This window comes from Parasteatoda tepidariorum, chromosome 6 (assembly GCF_043381705.1).
Source record: "Parasteatoda tepidariorum isolate YZ-2023 chromosome 6, CAS_Ptep_4.0, whole genome shotgun sequence".
NCBI lineage: Eukaryota > Metazoa > Arthropoda > Arachnida > Araneae > Theridiidae > Parasteatoda > Parasteatoda tepidariorum.
Genome location: NC_092209.1, coordinates 54,958,910 through 54,980,601, shown reverse-complemented (window position 1 = coordinate 54,980,601; position 21,692 = coordinate 54,958,910). Strand labels below are relative to the sequence as shown.

General features: G+C 27.6%; 2 protein-coding genes across 2 annotated transcripts in view; one reads left to right on the top strand and one right to left on the bottom strand.

Moving 5' to 3' along the window:
- Nucleotides 1-2,660: 2,660 nt before the first annotated feature.
- On the top strand, nucleotides 2,661-7,794 carry LOC107436368 (uncharacterized). Its single transcript, XM_016048063.3, has 2 exons — nucleotides 2,661-3,476; nucleotides 7,100-7,794. The coding sequence occupies exons 1-2, from the start codon at nucleotides 2,781-2,783 to the stop codon at nucleotides 7,646-7,648; spliced, it is 1,245 nt and encodes a 414-aa protein (XP_015903549.1). The 5' UTR covers nucleotides 2,661-2,780; the 3' UTR covers nucleotides 7,649-7,794.
- Nucleotides 7,795-9,073: 1,279 nt separating this feature from the next.
- Nucleotides 9,074-21,692, bottom strand: part of LOC107436370 (uncharacterized) — a 15,226-nt gene continuing 2,607 nt past the window's right edge. Inside the window, exons 2-7 of the mRNA XM_016048064.3 lie at nucleotides 19,719-19,984; nucleotides 15,452-15,574; nucleotides 14,255-14,464; nucleotides 12,483-12,694; nucleotides 9,362-9,456; nucleotides 9,074-9,252 (exon numbers count right to left, since the gene is read on the bottom strand). Of these exons, the coding sequence (XP_015903550.1) occupies nucleotides 9,402-9,456; nucleotides 12,483-12,694; nucleotides 14,255-14,464; nucleotides 15,452-15,574; nucleotides 19,719-19,984 (866 nt within the window). The 3' untranslated portion in view covers nucleotides 9,074-9,252; nucleotides 9,362-9,401. The remainder of the gene's footprint in view (nucleotides 9,253-9,361; nucleotides 9,457-12,482; nucleotides 12,695-14,254; nucleotides 14,465-15,451; nucleotides 15,575-19,718; nucleotides 19,985-21,692) is intronic.

The window sequence follows — 21,692 nt, the reverse complement described above, 5'->3', positions numbered from 1 at the left end:
TTAAAAAGTGTGGTGACAATCAACTTTACACATTGATTAAAAAAAAAAGAAGAATATAGCATTTAATTCAGCCTATGTCCCTAGATCTATGACAACTTCTGGGGGGTGCTGTATCAAATTATCTGGCACAGCGGTTCCCAATTTTTTACGGTTGTGAGCCAATAAAAGACTACTCTCCTTTGAAAATATTAAAAACAAGAAATTAAGTTTTATCATTGATAATTTAAAAATAGATTTAATGTTCCACAGTTGAATTTGCAGCCCCAGAACTAAATGTGGTCTATTTATGGAATGCATAAATTAAAAATAAGCCAAATTATGTTTTTCCTTGAAATAAAAACTGTAAAGATTATAAAGTTGAAAATAGCTATTATAAAAACGTATTTTAAATGAATTTGATTCTTTTAATTTTGATTTGAAAAGTGCATTAGGGTATTTTTTTTTTTAAGTTTATGTAAAAAAAAACACCCTAATTAATTTTTGATCTAATGATCAGATCTTCACGTTCTAAAACTCAATTTTAATTTCTCAAAGGGGTGACCTCAAATATGCTAATTAATCAAAGCAGACGATATTTTAAGTTACAATAACAGATCTTTGAATAAACATTTTTTTCTCTCGACGGATTCGGATTTCTGAGCCCCAAAATATAGAAAGTTAGTCGCAATCTAGGAAATATAGTCCAAATAGTTTGGATCCCTTAATATTAATTATACTTTTTGCGTTTGCTCTATATGTCGAGAACTTATTAAGAGGACGCCATACCAAAATCTGTATCCTTCATTACTAATTGAAAAGAAAGAAAAAGTATTCAGGCAAACCTATAGTAAGTCATGAAGTTTCAATTGTTGGAAGAAAAAAAATACGTCAAAATATTAAAATACAAAAAAATTTTATTAGAAGAGAACTAAGTTAATCATAATTTATTTTCATAAAACAATCTCATAATTTATTTTCATTTGTTTATTTTAAAATTTTCTTTTCAGTATTTCAAAAAACTGGACGGCTTACTTTAGGTTTGTCTGAACTCACTTTTTCTACATTTTAAATTAGTAATGAAGAAGAAAGAGAATTTGCAATTTTTTACACACAATAATGAAATTCATTTATTCAAAGATAATTCCCTGCAAAAACCACTTTTTTGAATGTAAATATTTATTATTTTATTTAATAGCATTCGAAAAAATAATGAATTGTAAGGTATATAAATTTTGCATCATTTTAAAGAATATAATTTTACAATGCAAAATCGGTTGATTAGTTCCTGAGAAATCAAATTTTAAATATCTGACTTGAAAAATTCAGATATTCAAAATTCGATTTCCCAGGAATTATTCGACCGATTCGCTCAAATTTTGCTATTAAAAATTGAAATCTTTAAAATGATGCAAAAAATTGTATACTTCGCAATACAAAATTTTTTCGACCATTATTAAATAAAATAATAAGGGGTCCGTTTTTTTTTTCTTTGGCGTACTGTATACATATAATGTATTTAATATATTGTTATTAGAAAAGATCTGCTTTCTTTTAAAACAAAAAGTTATTTTTTTCAATGCCATATAACTTTCAACAATCGCATTAAGGTAATAAAAATATTAAATGAATAAGATTATTGGTTGCATCTAAATATATTACAGGTATAATAAAAAAAAATTTAAAGAAATGGTTAAAAAAAAATATCCAAACTCTCGGAACCCCTGTAACTCTTCCATGGAACCCTAGGATTTTACGTAACACCATTTGGGAACCCTTTTTTTTTTTTCAATGGTGCATTTTAAAAAAATATGTATTTAAATCTAATAACTACTTTGGCAATAATCATTTTCATAATGATTGAGAAATCTATTAAATATGGGACAGTGTGATTAAGTTTTCATTCAAAGATCCCCAGACCAGTTTTTATTTAAGCTTAAAAAACATTTGTAGTAGTATATGCAATTTTACTTAAGTACTATATGTAACTTAGAAGAAAATAAACTCATAAATCCGATAAAACAAATTTTTTAAAAATAAATTCTACTAATTAAAATTATTAATATTTTATTATTTTATAAAAATTTTATTTTTTGATTCTTAGCAAATTTTGTATTTCTTCATATTTTGGTTATAAAACAAATTATGTTATTTTTAATTGTACGTTTATTTTTTCACCTTCATCTCCCCCTCAAAAAATAATTTTTTCTTTCTTTTACTAAGAATAATAATAATTGATTTAAAAAAAAAAACTACGAATGTTAACAAGAGTAATAATATTTTTTTAAGAGAAATAAAAATAATAATATATCTTCTCTATTTAACAAAGTATACATAAATATTCTAATGAAATGTTCATTTAAATTTCTGAAATATTTACGGGCCAAGCACTAAAATGTATTTTGGGGTACAAGGTTAAAAATTCATTCTTGAAATTTATCAGATTCTATTGAGTTTGGTTAAAGCAAAATAGAAGTTTTTTTTTTTTTTCAGAGTAAAACAAAAAAGAAGAGCATGAGAATTTATAAATATTTAATTTGAATAATTTCAAAATTACTTCTTGTTTTAATCTGTTTTGGTTTCACAGGGTTACATAATAATTGAATTAGATAAATGTGATAAGAACTGATATCTTTATCACCTTATCTAAAAAAGGGACTTTTCCTGAAATTAATATTGACAACATTATGTCTTTGAGTAATTTCTAGAAATAGCTAATGAAATTACATGACCTAGGTAAATGTTAACAATTCTTGTTGCAAAAAAAATTTTTTTTTTTGTTTTGATCTATTATTTAGAAAAATATGAGTGAACACTTTAAGTTTCTCGAATCTTTCGAAATCCAGACTGACTTTTACAACTTTTATAATGCATTAGCGCCTCTTGTGTTCAACTTTGATTTAGAAAACAAAGAATTTTTAAATCAAGTGAAATCTACAAGTTTCCTTACTTTCAATGAAAATGAAGAAAAAATTGTGAAATCAGACATCAAGTTTGATGATGAAGCAATTCGCTGTGCCTACTTACTTAAATACTCTGTTATAAATTCTTTTTCTACTTACGAACATTTTCTAAATGTTTATAACTGTGATTCTAATTTATTCAATCAATTGAAAAAAATGAATACTTTACGAATATGCTGTTTTGGTGGGGGTGCAGGAACAGAGTTACTGGCTGTTACCAAAGTTATTTCTGACTTTTTAAGAAGTAACAGTAACGAGGAGAACAAGTATTCTATCAAATTATATTTTACTGTTATTGATGTTTGTAATGAGTGGGAAAGATGGATTTTTTTATTAGTAAAGAAGCTAAAAAAATTTTATAAAGATATAGTTGATGTGCGAATGAGATTTGTTCAAGCAGATGTAACTAAGAAGTGGACTGAAGATGTTTTAAAAGCTGTACAAAAAGCTGATATTCTGACTATGGTGAAATTTCTTTCGGCTCTTAACCTGAATGAAGTTGATTATGAGAAAAAGGAAGATGTAAGGCTGTTAAAGGTTTGTAGAAATTTTAAAGATTTTAATGCAATAAATTTTTTAAGATAGATTCGTTACTTGATTTATACAAATAGCTTAAATTATCAAAGAGAGCCGTTGTGGCTCAAGGAATAGAGCTTTCGCCTCCCAACGATTCGTTGATTTGATTCTGCTCCCGTTTCGCATCGTGCTGACGTAAAATATCCTTAGTGGTAGTCGGATCATGGGTAATAATCCTCTTGCCTTCAGACTAACCATGGGAGGTTTTCATGGTATAGTTCTCCATGTAACGCCTCTTAAATGTCAGTCAGTTCCATCAAAACATTCTCTAGGAGTGCAAAATTTCCCAAAATACTTGATCCTCGAGTTACTTTGTTTTTTTAAATTGGATTCAAAATTGCAAGGCTACGGAGTTGAACATTATTAGCCATAAACTCAAAATCGGGTCGGCTGTTCAACTCCGGTAATAAAGTTTTCATATAGAGTAACTCAAATATTAAAAAAGATAATCTAATAAAGTTATATAATTTTATTCTTCAAATGTTAAATAATTTCTTCTTTTAAATCCCTTAGCATCTAGATTTTGAATAAATCTTCCACTAGTTATAATTGGTACAACATTTTTGGATACGCTAATAAGCATTAATTCTGAAGCTTTCACTATTGGTAAATTTCCAATTTAATTGAAAAGGCCACAAGGCAATTGAAAAGGTAAAATGGATAGAATTTTTTTAAAATAAATAATACCTACTATAATTAAGAATGTTGTGCACTCATCTACCTCACTGCCAATGACTCCTTGTAAAAATTAATTAGATCTTGTAATATTGTATTGGTATGATTGTGTAGCTCTTTATCCTTTCCAAAGAATTTTTTCTAATTTTTGAAAAATATGAGTTGTTTTAATAATTTATTGACATACTTTTTTTGAAAGTGTCAAATTTCACCTATTTTTTTCACACTTTCATTTTTAACACTTTTTGAGAGACACTTTCATATAATGAAAATATTATTAATCATTATTTATGAAAAAATAGTATTTTAAAGAAATTGGTTATAAGGGAACATAAAATATAGTTGCCTAAAACATAAGTCCTAAAATGTTTGTCTCAAAATTAGTTACAGGAAATGAAAAAATCTATTCTGTCATGTTTTATAATTTTGCTGAATGCTTTAATTACATTCTAAAAAGCTTAAAAATATATTTAGTAAAAATTTCAGTTTTTTCATTACTAAATACCACTGTTAATAAATTGGTGAAATGTTAGTTACCCTAGACTTTTTTTAAACTATACAATTAGAAATTATGGAGATATTGCACCAGCTACCTTTACCAATGCGATAAAAGGTTTTTCTTCTTTTTTCTAAACCTGCAAAAAAAAAAAAAAAAATAGAGAATTGCTGGGAGGTAGTTATACCCTTCAAGTTGATCCTGTGTTTACTTTTTTTTCTAGTTTCAAGCATGCTATTGCATGTTAATGACCAAAATTATACTGACTTTTTTAAGGCAGGTGGAGATATGAAAATCATTAAAAATTTATAAATGGCATTATTTGTTTACCAATAAAGACTTAAAAAAGATGCCATTTAAAACGTTCTATGTTTGGTTGATTAAGCAAAACTTTATAGTGGAAAGTCCTTTTACCATATCTGATGTATTATCATAATTAGTTGTATAAAATATTAGAAAAAGTATAAAAGATCTGTATTTAAATATTTTTAAAAACTATATAATCTCATACTACAATTATTTTCCCAATTTGAAAACAACTTATATTGCAGGTTAAATTTTTTAATATTTTTTACCAAGTATATATGTATTTTACTAAGTTCTATATCCGGATGTCTGTTTACTGAAAGAGTCTCTTTTTCTGGACACTTTTTAATAATCGAAATAAACAAAACTTTTCATTATTTTTATACACATTTGCCACTAGTTAAAAAAAATAGTATGTATGGATAAGAATCTTCCGCTTTTCCACTTCATGATTTTTGTTCGATTCTAATCAGATTTCTGCTGCAATTTGCAAAGAAATCAGGATATCGCTGAAATGAAATTCAACATTTCATTACACGAAGAAAAGAAAAAAAAAGTGTAACTTTTTTTCGCACATCTTGCATAAAAAGATTACTACCGCCACGAATCACACGCTCAATTTCAGAGTATGCAAAAATATCACATTCTGAAAAAATTGCGTATTTTAGATGAAATTGTCACGACTAAAGCAGATCAAATTAAGTAAGTTTAAGTTATTATTCAAAAATGCGATTCAGATTTCAAGGATCTATAATAGAATATAGATAATATTATAATAGAAATGAAATCAAAATTTTAAAAACTATATGGAAATCTCAAACAGTTGAAAATGCGAATGAAATCATAGCATAATAAAACATTGACATTTTAAAAACCAAGTGAAATTCAGTTTTAATAACTACAAAAAAAATATATATATAATCGGCGAAACCACGAAGATTAACTGCAGATATATCAAGATTTTAAAAAACATGTGGAAATATATAATAAAAGCTGCAAAAGTAGTGCATTCAAGTGAATTAATTCTTAGTTGATTGAAATTGATGTTAATAATCGTCTTTTTTATTAAATGAAAATGTTTGTTTCTCTTAGAGACCTATTATCCAGAAAAATCTATTTTCCGAACTAGCTTAAATCCTGGAAAAGGGATCATTTAGTATATAAATGTATTAATTATATTACTTACTTAATATATGTTATTTTTAAAAAAAACATAAAATTAAAAAAAAATATTTGCAGATGCAATTAGAAATCATTTATCAAGTAATACTTCGGATTAGCTTTTAATTGTTTACTGAAATTCATTTTGTTTGTTTCAAAAGTTACATGTAATTTTTTTTTTTAAACATATGAGTGTACAGCATTATGTGCCTAAAATATAAAAATTTATTATGTATTCAGAATTATTTAGTTTTCAGATTAGATTTGTGGCACCATTCATAAATGATGCTAAACTTTTCAATATTTTTTACTACTTTATCACAAATGCCACATTTCCATCATATCCTCTCTTTTCCAAAGTCACGCATGCTATATCACATAATTAAATGCTAGCAGTACAGAAAAACGAAGAAAAAAAACATGAAATAGAACAGATTTCATAATTTATTTTTAAAGTTTAACTATGCGTTTTAATATTTGGAAGCATTTGGAAGATATGTACCTATTTTGATTAAGAAACTATAAATACAAGTAATATAAAAATATCTTATTTTCTGACTTAATTTTTTTTTATTTAATCAGAATGAATTATATGACACTTCTTGTGACCCCCTCTTACCCCTTGTCACAATTTCATGAATCCTCTTCACAAGTGATATGGACCCTTGTGGATGGACCCTTTGGAGATATAAATCTATCTTGCCGGTCGCAATAAGTTCATAATTTAGTATACTTCGATCTGTAAATGTCTAACGCTGCATTACTTATCAATTTCCGTTTTTAGTGGATTTAATTTGAAGCTCCCTAAAGGACAAGGACAGCCCTGTATATATGAAAACTATTAATAAGTAAATTTTTACATGTTATATACAAGTTTTGGTTTCTGATATGGCTTTTATTTATTTTAGTCACAATGTGATAAAATACTTGTATTTTGCTTTTTCAGAATGTTGCTAACAGGATGAAACTGAATTCCTGGATTTTTTTTCTGGATTTTGCAGGAGGAGGATTTTATAAAACGATAAAAGATGAAATGAAAAAATACCAATATTTTCAACAGTGCCAATCATTTCTTCATCAAAAGCACTCAGTTAACAAAAATAATTTGAAACATTCAAGAAGACCATTTTATACTTTTATGTATCTCATAATGTCTAGAAAAAGTTCTACACAAATTTCCAGTGGCACTTGGCAAAAATGTGTACCAAAATTAAAAGAAAAGATAAAAAAGCCAAATAATGTTAAGAAAGTTCCAAGAAACCAGAAACTATCATCAGCGTCTAGCATTTTAGAAGAACAAATTGATGGATTGTTGTTGAAAGAGGTATTGAAGGTTACGGAGGAAGAATTGGATGATTGGTATGAGATTCCTGCAGATCAGGAAGATCCTGACAGGGTCAGAGAAATAGAAATAAAAAATGAAACTAAAATGGAGATTCTGAAAAAGTCAGGAATATACATAGTGAAGATAAATAAAGCTAAAAAAAGTTGTTAATAATATATAAGAATTAGAGAAATAATTCAATGCAAAATTTTGTTATTGCTGAGTTGGTTTCTAATGTAATTAATAATAATATACATGGATAAAGCAGATATATAACATTAAAAAATACGCCTGGTGGCCAAGTGGTAGCTTTTCGTGCTCCCGTGCCACAGGTCCTGGGTTCGATCCTCGTGCCGGGCAAGGTTGGCTCAGCCTTTCATCACTTCAGTGGGTCAGTCAATAAATGAGTACCAAGCATGCTTGGGAACTAAACACAGGGGGTTCCACGTTCGACTGACCACCTGACCGGAACATCTGCTCCTGCACCACGGAGCCTCAAGGTCATGAAAACTGAGATGGGCACAGTAGACCTTGGCTCTCTATGGATTGTCGCGATTGATTTAGTTTGTTTAGTTTTATAACAATAAAAAATTTAAGTATTTAAAGAAAATGTGAATCACATTGCCATTCTACTCAAATCTAAAAAATATTTTCCTGGACTGCCTACTAGTTCAGTTTTGAGAAAACATGGATAGAAAAAGGGATAAATAAGTAGGAAAATTTTATTCTTGCAGTTATGAATATTGAATGTAAAAATAACAATATAAGAGATAAAGTATTTTCCCCCCATTTATGGAACTTTCTTGAGTTTTCCCTATTTGTTTAAGACCCTTTTCCTTGCCAGTCGATATTTCTAGTTATGTTGTGTGATATTGCATTTTTTTTTTTTTTATATATAAATTGGTTGAAAACATGTTAAATGTACTAAGTCAGGCTGCACATAGCATTTCGCCACCTCCCCAAATGCTATAAAATTGTAAATCTGGTGAATAAAGTTGTGCTTTGTCGAAAGTATTGGTAAATTACTTTTTCCACCAGAAAGAAAAATATATATTTCACTTGACCCTAAAAATTACGTCAAAATGAATTTTTCTACACAAATCAGTATTTTTTATTATTTGACGACAGTAATTTTTTATAGATGCACCGGATAACCAATTATAATTAGGTTCACATAATATAAGCCTGAAACAAGCTACCGTAAAATAGCTTTCTATGGGAAAAAAATTTATCATAAAAAGTTGTGAAAGTTTGTATTTGGCAAAAACTCCTGAAAATTGGCAAATACTTTTGATATTTGGCTAATAATTTGAAATCCTTAGTGTGCGACAAGCCCTGCTAGTGATATTTAAACCATGCTTCTTTACTAATTAACACCAAAAGTAGTAGCCAGGAATTGCTACAATCTACCTTTTTTTAATACTTCTTTTTAAAAGTAGTGCACAACAAACTACCATAAAAAGGAGCAACTACAGTAGTTTTGCTGCTTGTGGTGCACAAGTTTTTGACCACTGGGTAATATCAAATATTATAATGAACATAGCAAAAAACATAAAATTGAATTTTACAAAATTCTAGTAGTAAATCATAACACAGTTTCATTTGTCATGTTTGAAAGTTTATTTACAAAGTGTAACTTTTTAAGCAATTATAAAATAAGACACCGAATTCTGATATTTAGAAATATCAATGTTTACATCGTATGGAAAATATAAGTACATACTCTTCTTTAAATTGTTTGTTCTTTTAATATCCTTCATTCGTCAAGAAACAATCTAAAATTGAAAATAAAATAAGAAAAAGTAATTTAAATTTAGATAGCACATACAAAGTAAGTTTACCTTAAAAACTGTAAAAAAGTTAGCTAAAAAACTTAAAACATACCTATGGTCTTCAGCACTTTATATCTTCTTTCATAAGTAATCTAGCTACCATTAATTGGATGACTACCACTTTGTGAAAGCTCATATTCTGATTCACTAAAAGAAAAAACAATTAAAAAAAAAGAAAATGCATACATTTATAACAGTTTTTGTTAACATAATGGAAAATTAGTAAAATGATATTTCTATACATTAAAGAAAATATTATCTTTTATTTTTCACTTTTCATGAAAACATTGTTTTCAGCTCTTAAAAATTTTTTTCTCAAGATTTTTTTTTTATAGTTTTTTTCCTTTTCCATTTTTTTATTAATTTAATTCCTAATTATATTCTTTAATATCAAATAAGGCTTTTCTTACCTTTTTCTTTAATTCATAAAGAATTAAAAGTTAAATTCTTTTCAATCTCCTTAAACTTATAAATTTTTACAAGCAAAAAAAAATTTTTTTTTAAAAATGTAAGAACTTGATAACAATATTATTTTAAAAAAGACTAAGTAATTTTGCAAAACTAATACATCATAGTTAAGCTTTAATAGAGATATTTTTTACGTTTTTTAACACAATATCAAACTTAGCATAGTTCCATTACACATAAAGGGTATTCCCAAATTCATGCAAAATCAATATCTCTCGTATTTATAGAATAAAAAGTTGTCAAAGAAAATATTAAGTTAGTTTGGCAACTAACAGTACGGTTTATTAACCCCTTGACATACGAAGACGTCTGGGAGACGTCATCTGTTTCTTATGCCAAAACAATAATTGAGAGGTCTTCAAGACAGAGATGCCAACTTGCTCCGAACAACAAATAAATATTTTAAAGTGGTAGTTGATCAATTTTGATTCATGGTTTAATAAATTTAGTAGATTTTTATCCACCACCATTTCTAAATAATTCATAGGCTTATACAGGATGCGTAGCCAAATTGTTCAACAAAAAATATTTTTAAGCACTTAAAAAAAATATCATAATCAGGCAAGGTTGGAAAGTTTTTGACAATTGACAATTTTATCCGTCGTATCAAAAAAAAAAAAAAAAAAATTTTGGCAATGNCAAAAAGTAAAAAAAAAAAACATTTTGGCATTGTTTTTATAATTGTCAAAAATCTTGAAATTTTGAATCATGTGAAACGAATGGCGTTTTCCTACTCCACGGACTGACAATACGTCGAAAAAGATTGGGGTTGAATTAATTGTGAAAACGCTGAACAGAACAATGTAAACTGCGTCTTATTGCATAATTCGAAGCTAAAATCAACATGGTAAAGGAAAAATCTCATTTTGAAGAAGAAAAAATCAAGCACTTTTTAAAAACACCCACTGAAAAAAGCACCTTTAAGGGCTTTTAAAAACCGAAAATAAGAACCTTTAAAGCACTTTTTAAAAACGCTATATACCCTGTTATATAATTCACCACTTTATAGAAGTTCTGTCATGTTATACCTTTTAAAAAGCAAGCAAAAATAGTCAAATATTTGCAAAATTTAGTTTGTAGCCATTTACCGTTTCTTAAAAATTATTTTGGCATGTATGGAGCAGTTGGCATCTCTGTCAACATTTTGTTGCAGGTTGTTGTTTACAGTGCCATCAAAGATCATTTCTATATCAAGAAATGATATATCACGGGGTTAAAAACAAAAGGCAAGGCAAAAGAATAATGTATTTTCCTTGTTGAGTCATTCCCTGGTCATATAATTTCCAGTTTTGTTAATCAGTACCTCTCACACACACTCGGTTCATGAAATTTAAATTTGAAAAATTTAATTCAGGGGATCAAAGAGCTGAACACCCTACAATTTTAGCAATTAAAGAAAAAAAGGAACTTGAATGTTTGTTGGCTTAAGCCAGAATTAGAAATCATGACAGACAAGAGCTTTTGCATCTTGTTGGACAATATGTCAAAGAAAATTTTATTTTTTTATATCTTTAAGGATGTAAGACCAAGAGAGGATTGGTTTCTCGAGTAGATGATGAGACATCCTCATTTACTCACGAAAAAAGTAGAGTGCCTTCTGCCACGACAACAATCTAACACAATTTCAGAAATTGCATACGGTTTTTACGAAAAATTAGACAGAATGTATAAGGTAAGAAAACTGATGGTCAGATAAAAGCTGCTTAGTATTCAATATAGATGAATTAGGATTCAATCACAACTTTTCGTCAAAAACACAGGGGTGTTTGTGGGACCCCAAAAAATCCCCTGAAACTTTTACGAACTTACTATCGACATTTTGGAGTTTCGAGAAGGGGGGGGGGAGAAAGGAAAAATTACAATTATGAAGTATTGAATGACCTAATTATAAAAGTTCAATGAATTACTTTTTTTGCAAAATTAATAACCATACATTTTCAAACATACAAACAACTACATTTTATGTAAATATTTTAAATTACCTGAATTAATTCTTTAAAAAAAAATTCAGTAAGAGATCTTTGTGAATTGGATCAGTCATTGGATTTTTTGAGCCATATTTTTCACATGAGGTTTCTTTAGAAGCCATTAAATCATATTTAATAGTCTGCACTGCATCTAGGGAATCAATCCTTCGATACCCGGAATTTCCGGGTATGGAAGTTCAAAATCCCCGGAATTCCGGGGTTTCCCCGGAGCACAACCACCCCTGAAAACATGAATCCGACCAAAAAAATACATATTTTGTCAGAGAAAGTATGTTATGTCTGATTTTTTAACGAACTAAAAATATTGTCTTTTTTAATTTAACATATTTAAGGTCAGGCCTTCAATTTAATTTAACATATTTAAGATCAGGCCTTAAAATCATTAAGATTGAGTCCTAGAACGTGAAAATCTGATGGTTAAAATCATAAGTTATTTGGGGTGCTTTTTTACATAACTGTACCGTTGATATGAACCCTAAAATATATGTTAACTTGTGTACTAATAAAGCATTTGGCTTACGATGTTGTATTTTTTTTATCACCAAATGAAAACTTAGGTAGTTTTTTAGGACCACTTAATTTTCATTATTCTTATAAATCTTAATGTTATGTTTACATAACATTTCTTTAAAAACTGTTTAGTTTGAAGAAAAAAGGCATTTGTAATAATATTTTTCATTGAAATGTTTACAGAGATTCCCTCTAGTGAATAATTACCTTAAATCTGAATCCTCATCTTCACTTAAAGAATCAAATGGTGAAAGACAAGATGTAAGGGCAGAAGCAGTAGGTTGAGAATTTAGAGATGGCTCAAGATCTTCTAAGAATTTAACTAAGCCATCATCAGTTATTTCAGGTTGGACATATTCAAAAAGTAATTGCACACTTAAATCTCTCCCATCAGCTACATTTTCTTCATCTTTAACCACCTTAAAAAATATATTAAAAATTCAAAGAATTATAATATACACATGTAACAAGGGTAAAAGATATGGTTCCAATATACTATTTAAAATATAACAGATTTTTAACAGATGCTACTCAGTATTGAAATGGAATGATTTTTTTTTTTAATATGGTTCAATATGGATTAAGTTAAATTGGTGCTATTTACATGTATAAAAGAAAAAATAGGGGGGGGGGAATTAAAGTCAAAAATAAATTATTAAAAAATTAATTGAAAATAGAAAGGGAAAAAAATATATCTCATACACATATATATGAGAAAAAATACAAAAAAAATGAAATGAAAAAAATCTAAAACAAAAATAAATTATTAAAAATTTTAAAAAAATTTATTAAAATAAAAACAAAAAGATATCTTGTCATGAGCTCACTCAATTATATCGCAAAAAGTATTTTCTAATATTTTATAAAAATCTGAAGCATAAATAGAAGGTAGTGGGATAGATTATAAAGGCTTGTTCACACTCAAGTTGAGCCACATTTGCTTTGTCTGTTACCTTGGATTGGCTAGATCCTGTATAACAACAGATTATACAAGATAATTCAAAGATTGAAATGATAGTAAAAGGTCCAAATTCAAATACAACATTTGAATTTAATTTTAACACTAATTTTGCTAATAAAACATCCATTTATTATTTCTTTTGCCTTAAATCTGAATTTATAAGAAAATCACCACTCACAGTCCTATTTTATTTAAGTACACAATGTTTGTTTTTTTTAAAAAAATGAAAATAATAGCATTTCTAAATTGAACATTTTTAAAATTTTCAAGATTTCAGAATTATTTTTAATACTATCGATTTGAAATGCTAGCTGAAACCATAAAATTGCAAGTATTTCTTTTGCAAAGAATTCTGAAGAAGGAAAAAAAAAAATTTTTTTTTTGAAGAATTCTGCAGGAAAGAAACCCAAACTTTGTTGCTTACCTAACAAAAAAACTTTCTCGGCAAAAACTCTAATGTTCTGTGACAATGTCACCATGTTTTCTTCCGTATTTTTATTAGTGTAATTTCACTAATTTAGTGTATAACTAATTTAGCATAATTTTATTGTTAGATCTGTTCTTTTTTTCTTTTTGTGCAGACAAAATTATCGAATTTTATTTTTCTGTAAAATACTTGCTTCTCTCCACAGGTAATATAAAATGAGATTTTACATTTTATTATATTTAAAACAAACTTAGTTTTTAAATATATTAAAAAGTTTCTTCAAAAATTTTATATCTAAAAATATGTAATTGGGTCTATGCTTCTACCCCAATTTTTTTTTCAAAAATTAAGTAATAAATTTTATTTATTGAATTATTTACACATAAATATTTCACCAGAAAGTCACTTTATATTAGTATATTATATTAATTCTTTAACAAACTACTTTCATGATGTTAAAAGTTTTGCTCGAGAAGACGAATTGATTATAGGTCATTAATTTTACAGTAAATTAACAGAACAATTTTATTTTTAAAAATTTAATGTATTTAATATGAAAATCAGGCAATTCTAACACATAACATAACTTACAGTTTCTAATAAAGAAGAACCAGCACATGAGTCTAAAGCATTTATTGCTTCCTTAATATAACATATGGATTCCTTTACAATTCTGTCTACATCATTAGTGTATTGTTCAGTCATATATTTAGCTCTAAATGTTAAGTCAACAGCAAGTTTAAGAATTAGCCTGCGGCACTGAGCATGACTTTCTTCCACTTTGTCCAATATTTTAGAATTCTAGAAAATAAAAAGATAAATCTAGCCATAAAATTAGTAAAGTAAACACAACATTAATAATATTATTATACTGAAGAAGGCAAACATATTTTAAACTAAAATTATACCAAAATTATAGATTTTTCATATGCTAAAGGATATTCATACACTTTCTTAAACATTAAAACCAACAAGCTAAAATATTATGAAGCTTAGCATTTTTTTTAAAGAATTTTTTTTTGCTTTTTAAATACTTTACAAGTAATTTGAATCAAATTTTCAATATGCAGGGAAAACAAGATTTATCTTATGAACTTAGACACCAAAGAACACATAAATAAATAAGATAAATGTTTTATGATTCTTGCCTTCACAGAATTGAGACAAGAAAATTGCAGGCTTTTCTCAAAATCATTGAATAGCATGTACAACTTAAAAGGTCTCACTTTTTCTGCTAGTCAAAATATATTTCCTCTTTGCCCTAAATGCCAACAAAACCAGGCATCACCTGAGCACATCTTGAACTGTTTAGGGCTGGACTGGAACGACATTCATTCCTCTACCCTTTTAGTTTCGGACTTCCTAAATGTCAACGGATTTATTGATCTGGTCTGACGGAATCAGACCAGATGGGACTTAGCAACAACAACACAACTTAAAAGTGTGCAAAATGCATTTGTACAATGACTGAAACACTTGATATTTAAGAAAGTAGTTTGAAAACTAAAGGTCAAGTACTGATCCAACTTAGAAGCTCATCAGCTAATAAAATTTGGAGCTTTGAAAAGAAATTATAAGCTGAAGTTGAATACTATTCATAATAAATAATTATAAGCTTTAAGGGAGAAATTATTTCTTTTTCTATTATACAGCAGAAAAAACAAACAATTTCTAGATTCTTTTAAAACTTTAAACATACATTTACTAAAAATAAATAAATGTACTACAATAAGAAATTAATTTAATAATTTTTTTTAATTCACATTTTTAAATTATACAACCACTTACTTCAATGTTATAGTTCTTTTCCACTGTTTCTTTGTAAGATGAAGACCAACGAGGAAAATGTTGGTTAAGCTTTTGGAGAATTTTGGGAGATTCAACATTTTTTACAATCAAACTGAGTAAATCCTATAATTTTAAAAACAAGTTTTTACATTTTGTTACATACATTCGTAAAAACACAACAACAAATATATATATATATATANATAAACATAACAACACATATATATATATATATATATATATATATATATAAATTAATTTTTAGCAGTGCATAATTAAAATGTGAAACTCAATTTATATAAAAGCAATAGAGGACTTTTTTGCACGTAAAAGAAATTTTATTTAATTGAAATATTAAATAATAAGTACTACTAAGAATTATACAGTAATAATCTAGTTTCTTAAATAAAACATTTGAATGCAACCAATCAATTTCTAGTTAGTATTTTGATTAGATTCTTAATTTTACAAATAAATCTATCTTACTTTTGTTACTCTATGGGAAACAAACAAAAGTAGATAAACAAAAACTAGAAGCCTTTCGAAAAAAAAAATAGATGAGATTATCAAAGAGAGATGAAGTTGACTTGGCCATGTTCTTAGAATGCCCAAGAAACAAATAACATCTAATGCACATGAATGGGCTCCCAATGGAAAAAGAGCAAGAGGGAGACTTATTTGTCAGTACATGATCTTGGTTGAGCTCAGAAGAATTGGTTGGTAAGAAACAAGGTTTATTGCCAAGTACAGAAGGCAGTGCAGAGATGTGTTTGAGATCAGAAAACAATTCAAAAATGGAAGTTTAATATTATATGAAAAAGAAGTGTTTCTCTCACTCAGAATGCAAATAATTTCAGTGACCTAAATTATGTTTAACTTGAGCAGTGGGAACAAAAAAATCTAATTTATCCACTTACAAAATTGTTCATTTAATGATGCACAGTTATAAAAATACAAAGTCGTTATATTTAAATATCAAAATTTATTTCTGTAAAAAATGTTTCTTGTTAACGTCCATGAAAATTTTATAAGAAAAATTACAGAGCTCAGAATCAATGTAAGCTATAACTTCAAGGATAATTTTTAGAATCAAATTGCATTTTATTATTGGCGATCGTAATGGGCATCAGGTGGCATAGACAAAACTCTCTACCTTTAGCAACACTCCACATGCTTTCACCATTATCGTTTGGAGAGTCATAGGAGAAGGAAGAATGTTAGTATCTGCCCTGATTTTCAAATAGACTAAAAAAATTTAAGTTAGGAAACTATATAGATCTAAAAACTACATGTAACATAGTTCTAAAAGAAAACATCATGGAAATTTAAAAAATATTTTTGAGAAGTAAATACGAAAAATATTAAGAAAGGGTAAAATATCATAGTACATTCCTATAAAACTGAGAAGATGTGGAGAGGAATAGGGGGAAGGTCAAGACATGCAACCGATCTTCTCTCCAGATTGTTATTCGAGTGTTGCGATGGTGAATATTCCATTGAATAAAATAAATAACATAGCTAACTGAATAAAATGATCCAAAGAAACTTTGAAAATTTTTTCCTTTTATCTACTAGATAATATAAATTATGTTATGTATCTGTTATGTATCTTGCTGCTTTTATTCTATTAGTGCAGCTAAAGAACAACTAAACACTACAAATTATTCTGTTTGAGTATCAGTTCCGATTCAATGAAGCCGATACTCTTTTCGTGTTATGTATTATTTGTGTCATACATATAATATTGCAAAATAGTTTCCTCATTCAGATCACATTTATTCATAAGACTAGTATAGGATTTACAGGACAAGTATAGGATTCAAACCCATTTAGGCAATTATGGGATGATAGAATTATTTATAGTAAAACTATAAAAATTGTCATTTAAATGTGAAAAAATTGTAATTCTCAAAATCTAATTAGAAGATTTAAATTCTTCAAAACTATTCAATGGCAGATATCAATTGCATTTCATTAAACAAAAAACTAATTTAAATTAAAAGGAAAAAAAAAGCTGATTTAAATTAAAAGAAAAGGAAAAAAAACTTGATTTCCACTTAAAAGTTATGTTCTCAAATTATGTTTAAAATTATGTTCTCAAATAATTAGAATATAGATATTATTATTAATAGGGCTTACACCAGTAATGAAAATTTAGTGGTCCAATAAGACCACCTAGGTATTCATTTAGTGGTCCAAAAACTTAATATAGAAGAAAAACTTGAGATAAAAAATAAAAAAAATCGCATTTTACATTTGCATAATTAATGTTATGGTACACATAAAAAATTAGTAATTGCCATCTATTACACCCTAACAGGGATGATTGTGAGCCCAAGTCAAAATTCCGAAAAATTTCCTTAGTTTTATTTTTCAAAAAAAAAAAAAAAAGAAAAGAAACAGTTTAAATTGAAAAATTAGAAAAACATTTAACAAGGTTTTTTTCCTTTTTCTCAATATTTCTTAGTTTACAATATTTCTTAGTTTCTTTAAATATATTTAAAATTTTAAACATACCTATACCATTTACACATATACCTATGATGACCTGGAGAAGTAATTAAAATTTACAAATATATCCTTCTTTCTTGAGTTTATGATTATAACAACTGATAAAAAATGAATATTAATCATGAATATAAGCTTATAAAGTATCCAAGCGCGCCGGCAGAATAATATAAAAGGGGTGTAACCCTCTAACAATCTACCCCCCCCNTATTCGTTATTTCCCCCCCCCCCGAAAAAAAAATTCTGTTATTGCATTTTGTTTTGTTATTACATATATTTTCAGCTGTTAATAATTTTCAAGATACATTTCTTCATCGTTAACAAGATATTTAAAAAAAAGAAAGTACGAATTTCTTGCAAATTTTGCCACGAGAAACTGTACTTATGGCGTTGCATATGGCTAGTGGCTTTGAAGCACAAATAACTACAAACAGTAGTTTCGTATAGTAACGTGCTTGTGCGCGCTTAACATTGGTATTTATTGTGTTGATGAAGTTTTACAGTTGTGAGAAGTCAATTTGTGTTATACACCTTTATTAAACGAAATAACTAATCGAAAATTTAATATTATTCATTTTTTATTAAATGAAATTTAAAAATATAGCTTAGATATCCGCCAAATTTGTGCATGCTCAGTGTGCATAAGAAAAGAGTCAAAGATGATTCAGAATTCATTGAAAAAGTTATAAACAGATTTGGACAGCAAACAAGACGATTACAATTCTTGTTTGATTAAACATTCTTTAATTGTTATGTATCAATAACTACTTAATAATTTGTTTTTGAATAAAAATAGTTCTCATAAAAAAAAAATTATAATTTTTTTTTTCTGTATATTTTTTTTGTTTAAAAAAAGCCAGGGGGGTGCAAGTGCACCCTCTTGCACCCCGCTACCGGCGCCCTTGAAAGTATCTCTCTGGCTATCCCTTTAAACAAATAAAATAAACGGTGTTTTTAAGTTCCACCTTTGAAAATTTGATCTCCGGAAACTTCCGGATCACTGTTAACGAAAAATCCGGAAATCCAGATTTTTTAACGGAGCACAATCAGCCCTGCCCTAAAACTAATTAGGTCAATTACGTCATAATGATTAAAGATAAATTAAAAGAAAAAAAAAAGCTAAAATTATATTAGTAAACAGATCTTCTTACAAATAGATTAAAATGCTTATACCAAATAAATAAATAAATGAAGAAAACAGAAAATGTAAGAACTAACAAAATATTAGGTACATCAAAAATTAATCATCTAAAAATTATAAAATTTAAATAAAGTCAATTGTAAAAGAGTAAAAAACAATGTTTTATTGATGAACAGTTATACTGTCAGAAATCACAAACACTGTACAAATCACAGTACATAATGTAAATTAGAAATATCAACATTTAAATTTAAAATATTTTGTACCAGACACTTAATTATTCCGTTTGAAAAATTTAACCTACAAGTAGAAAAATAAAATTAGTACAATAATTAAATTGAAATGCATGGCATTCCATGCAAAAAACTTCCTAACTATTTTGTTATTTCAAAACACTTTTGAAGAAAAAAAAATTTTGTTGCTTATGTGTCTGATTTTAGTTGATATTGGTTGTCAATGACGTGAACCCTAATTATTAAGCAATAAATTAAAAAAAAATCTTAATTACAATATATTCCAACAAATTTTGTCACCTGTTATACTAAACAGTGAAATTAAAATGCAATATTAAATAAGATGTATATAGAAAATTTGTAAAAGCACTTTGATTTATCTTACCAAAAGCTTGAGTTCAGACAGAAAAGTAAAGAACTTCTTCAGTGATATAAAATTATACTGACGATAAGTTGTTTCTAACAAGTCAATGATGACAGAAAGAATATTGGAGAGCTCTTCAGGGATACTATCAATATTAGATAAAATATTCAAAGAATTCAGTTTCTTCAATAGATTGATAAATATAAAAACAGGTTTGACTTGTTTATCTTCTGAACTAGAACAACTTGAAATTACTTGAGAGGTAAAATCTTCATTATTTAAAATATCTAAAAAAAAACACCATAATTTTTTTAAATATTATAGAGTGAAATATAACATTTTTTAACCCATAAGTTTCAAAAATAAGTTATTATAATACATAAAAATATTTGTATACTATTTCAAGTTCATTAAAATTTAAAAAAAAAAAAAAAAAAGGTTTTAAAATTTTTTTTTTTTTCAAATAAAAATGTTTGCTGTATTTTTACATGCTTGGTTGTTATCCTACTTTTTTTAACCTATAGTAAATAGCTGTTTTAAAAACTATTACTAGAATTTAACAAAAAAACATATATATGTATATGGGGCCATGATAGCCTGGCTGGTAGGGCACTGGACCCATGCTCTAGAGGTCGTGGATTCGATCCCTGAGGACCAAAGACTCCCCGTGTAGTAAATGGTGACTGGTGCATATTAAATCTGTTGAGTCACAAAGTCCTCCATGTTCCAAAAAAAACAAATTATACTTCTGGGGTATTGATGAAGAAGTTTCCTTGTCCTCTGTATTGGTTCAAAATTACAAGGCTACGAAGTTGAACATCAGTAGTTGTAAACCCAAAAATTGGGTCCACTGTTCAACGGCGGATATAAAAAAAAATATATGAATTTAAAAAGCAAAGTATTCTTGCAACAGCCCATTGTTGGAGTCATGAAGATTAAGACTCCACAGTTATGTGACTAACCACATGATGGAGACAATATGGTCAGCATTGATCACCAGCTGTAAGCTTCTACTTATGCATTCTCATAAGATAGCACAGGGATTTCCAACTTACATGAGTCTGGGGCCACAATTAAAAACACCTGTCAAATGGTGGGCCGCAACTTTGTCCAAATTTCATACAGGACTTTTTTATGTTTGAAGGAACATTAAATATTATCCTGTCAGATTTTCCCAAGTCGTTCAAAACTAAAGTATTGAATTACAAATAATAATAAATATTTTCTTGAATAAATACTTTTTAGGATGCAAAATCTGAGAAATATATTTTTTTGCACCGTTGGTATGTTAAATTTCACAGAAACGAAGAACTTAGTTTTTCTTTTCAATGAAAGAAAAGTATTTTAAACCCATATAGATTTTTCACGAAAATTGTTCGCAAAAAATGACAATTTATATATATTTTAGTCCGCGGGCCACAAAAAAAGGCTTCGCTGGCCACCAGTTGGTAACCACTGAGATAGCATTTTCAAACTGTCTTTGAATATAACCCCAATAATAGAAGCCCTCCAGAACAGCAGTGTGTGCAGCATATTACAGCAAATTATTTTCCACCTCTGATTTTAAAAATATGGAAAAAATTGTCAGCTGAAAAAAAAAAATAAAAACGAATTACGAAAAATATAGAAATTTTCTCTTTTTTATTTATATGAATGAAACACACGTTAATTTTTATTTTCTGGTAATTGTTTTATTGGTCAGATTAATACTTGTGATGGTATGGTAATGAGATTCATTCGAAGAAACTTTAAATAGACACATATCAGAACACCTTTCTAATAAAAAAGTTCTATTTAACATATTCTCATTGGCAATTCAAACCTTTCTTTTCGATTTCATTATTAGCCTTAGAGTAAGCATCAATTCTTTTGCAATTTTAAGCAAAATATGATTGCATAAAATTCAAATTACATTTAGGGTGACCCGGGGTAATTCACGATCACTCTGTTTCTGGGGTAAATAATGATCACCTAGTGTGGGCCTACTGTTGAGAT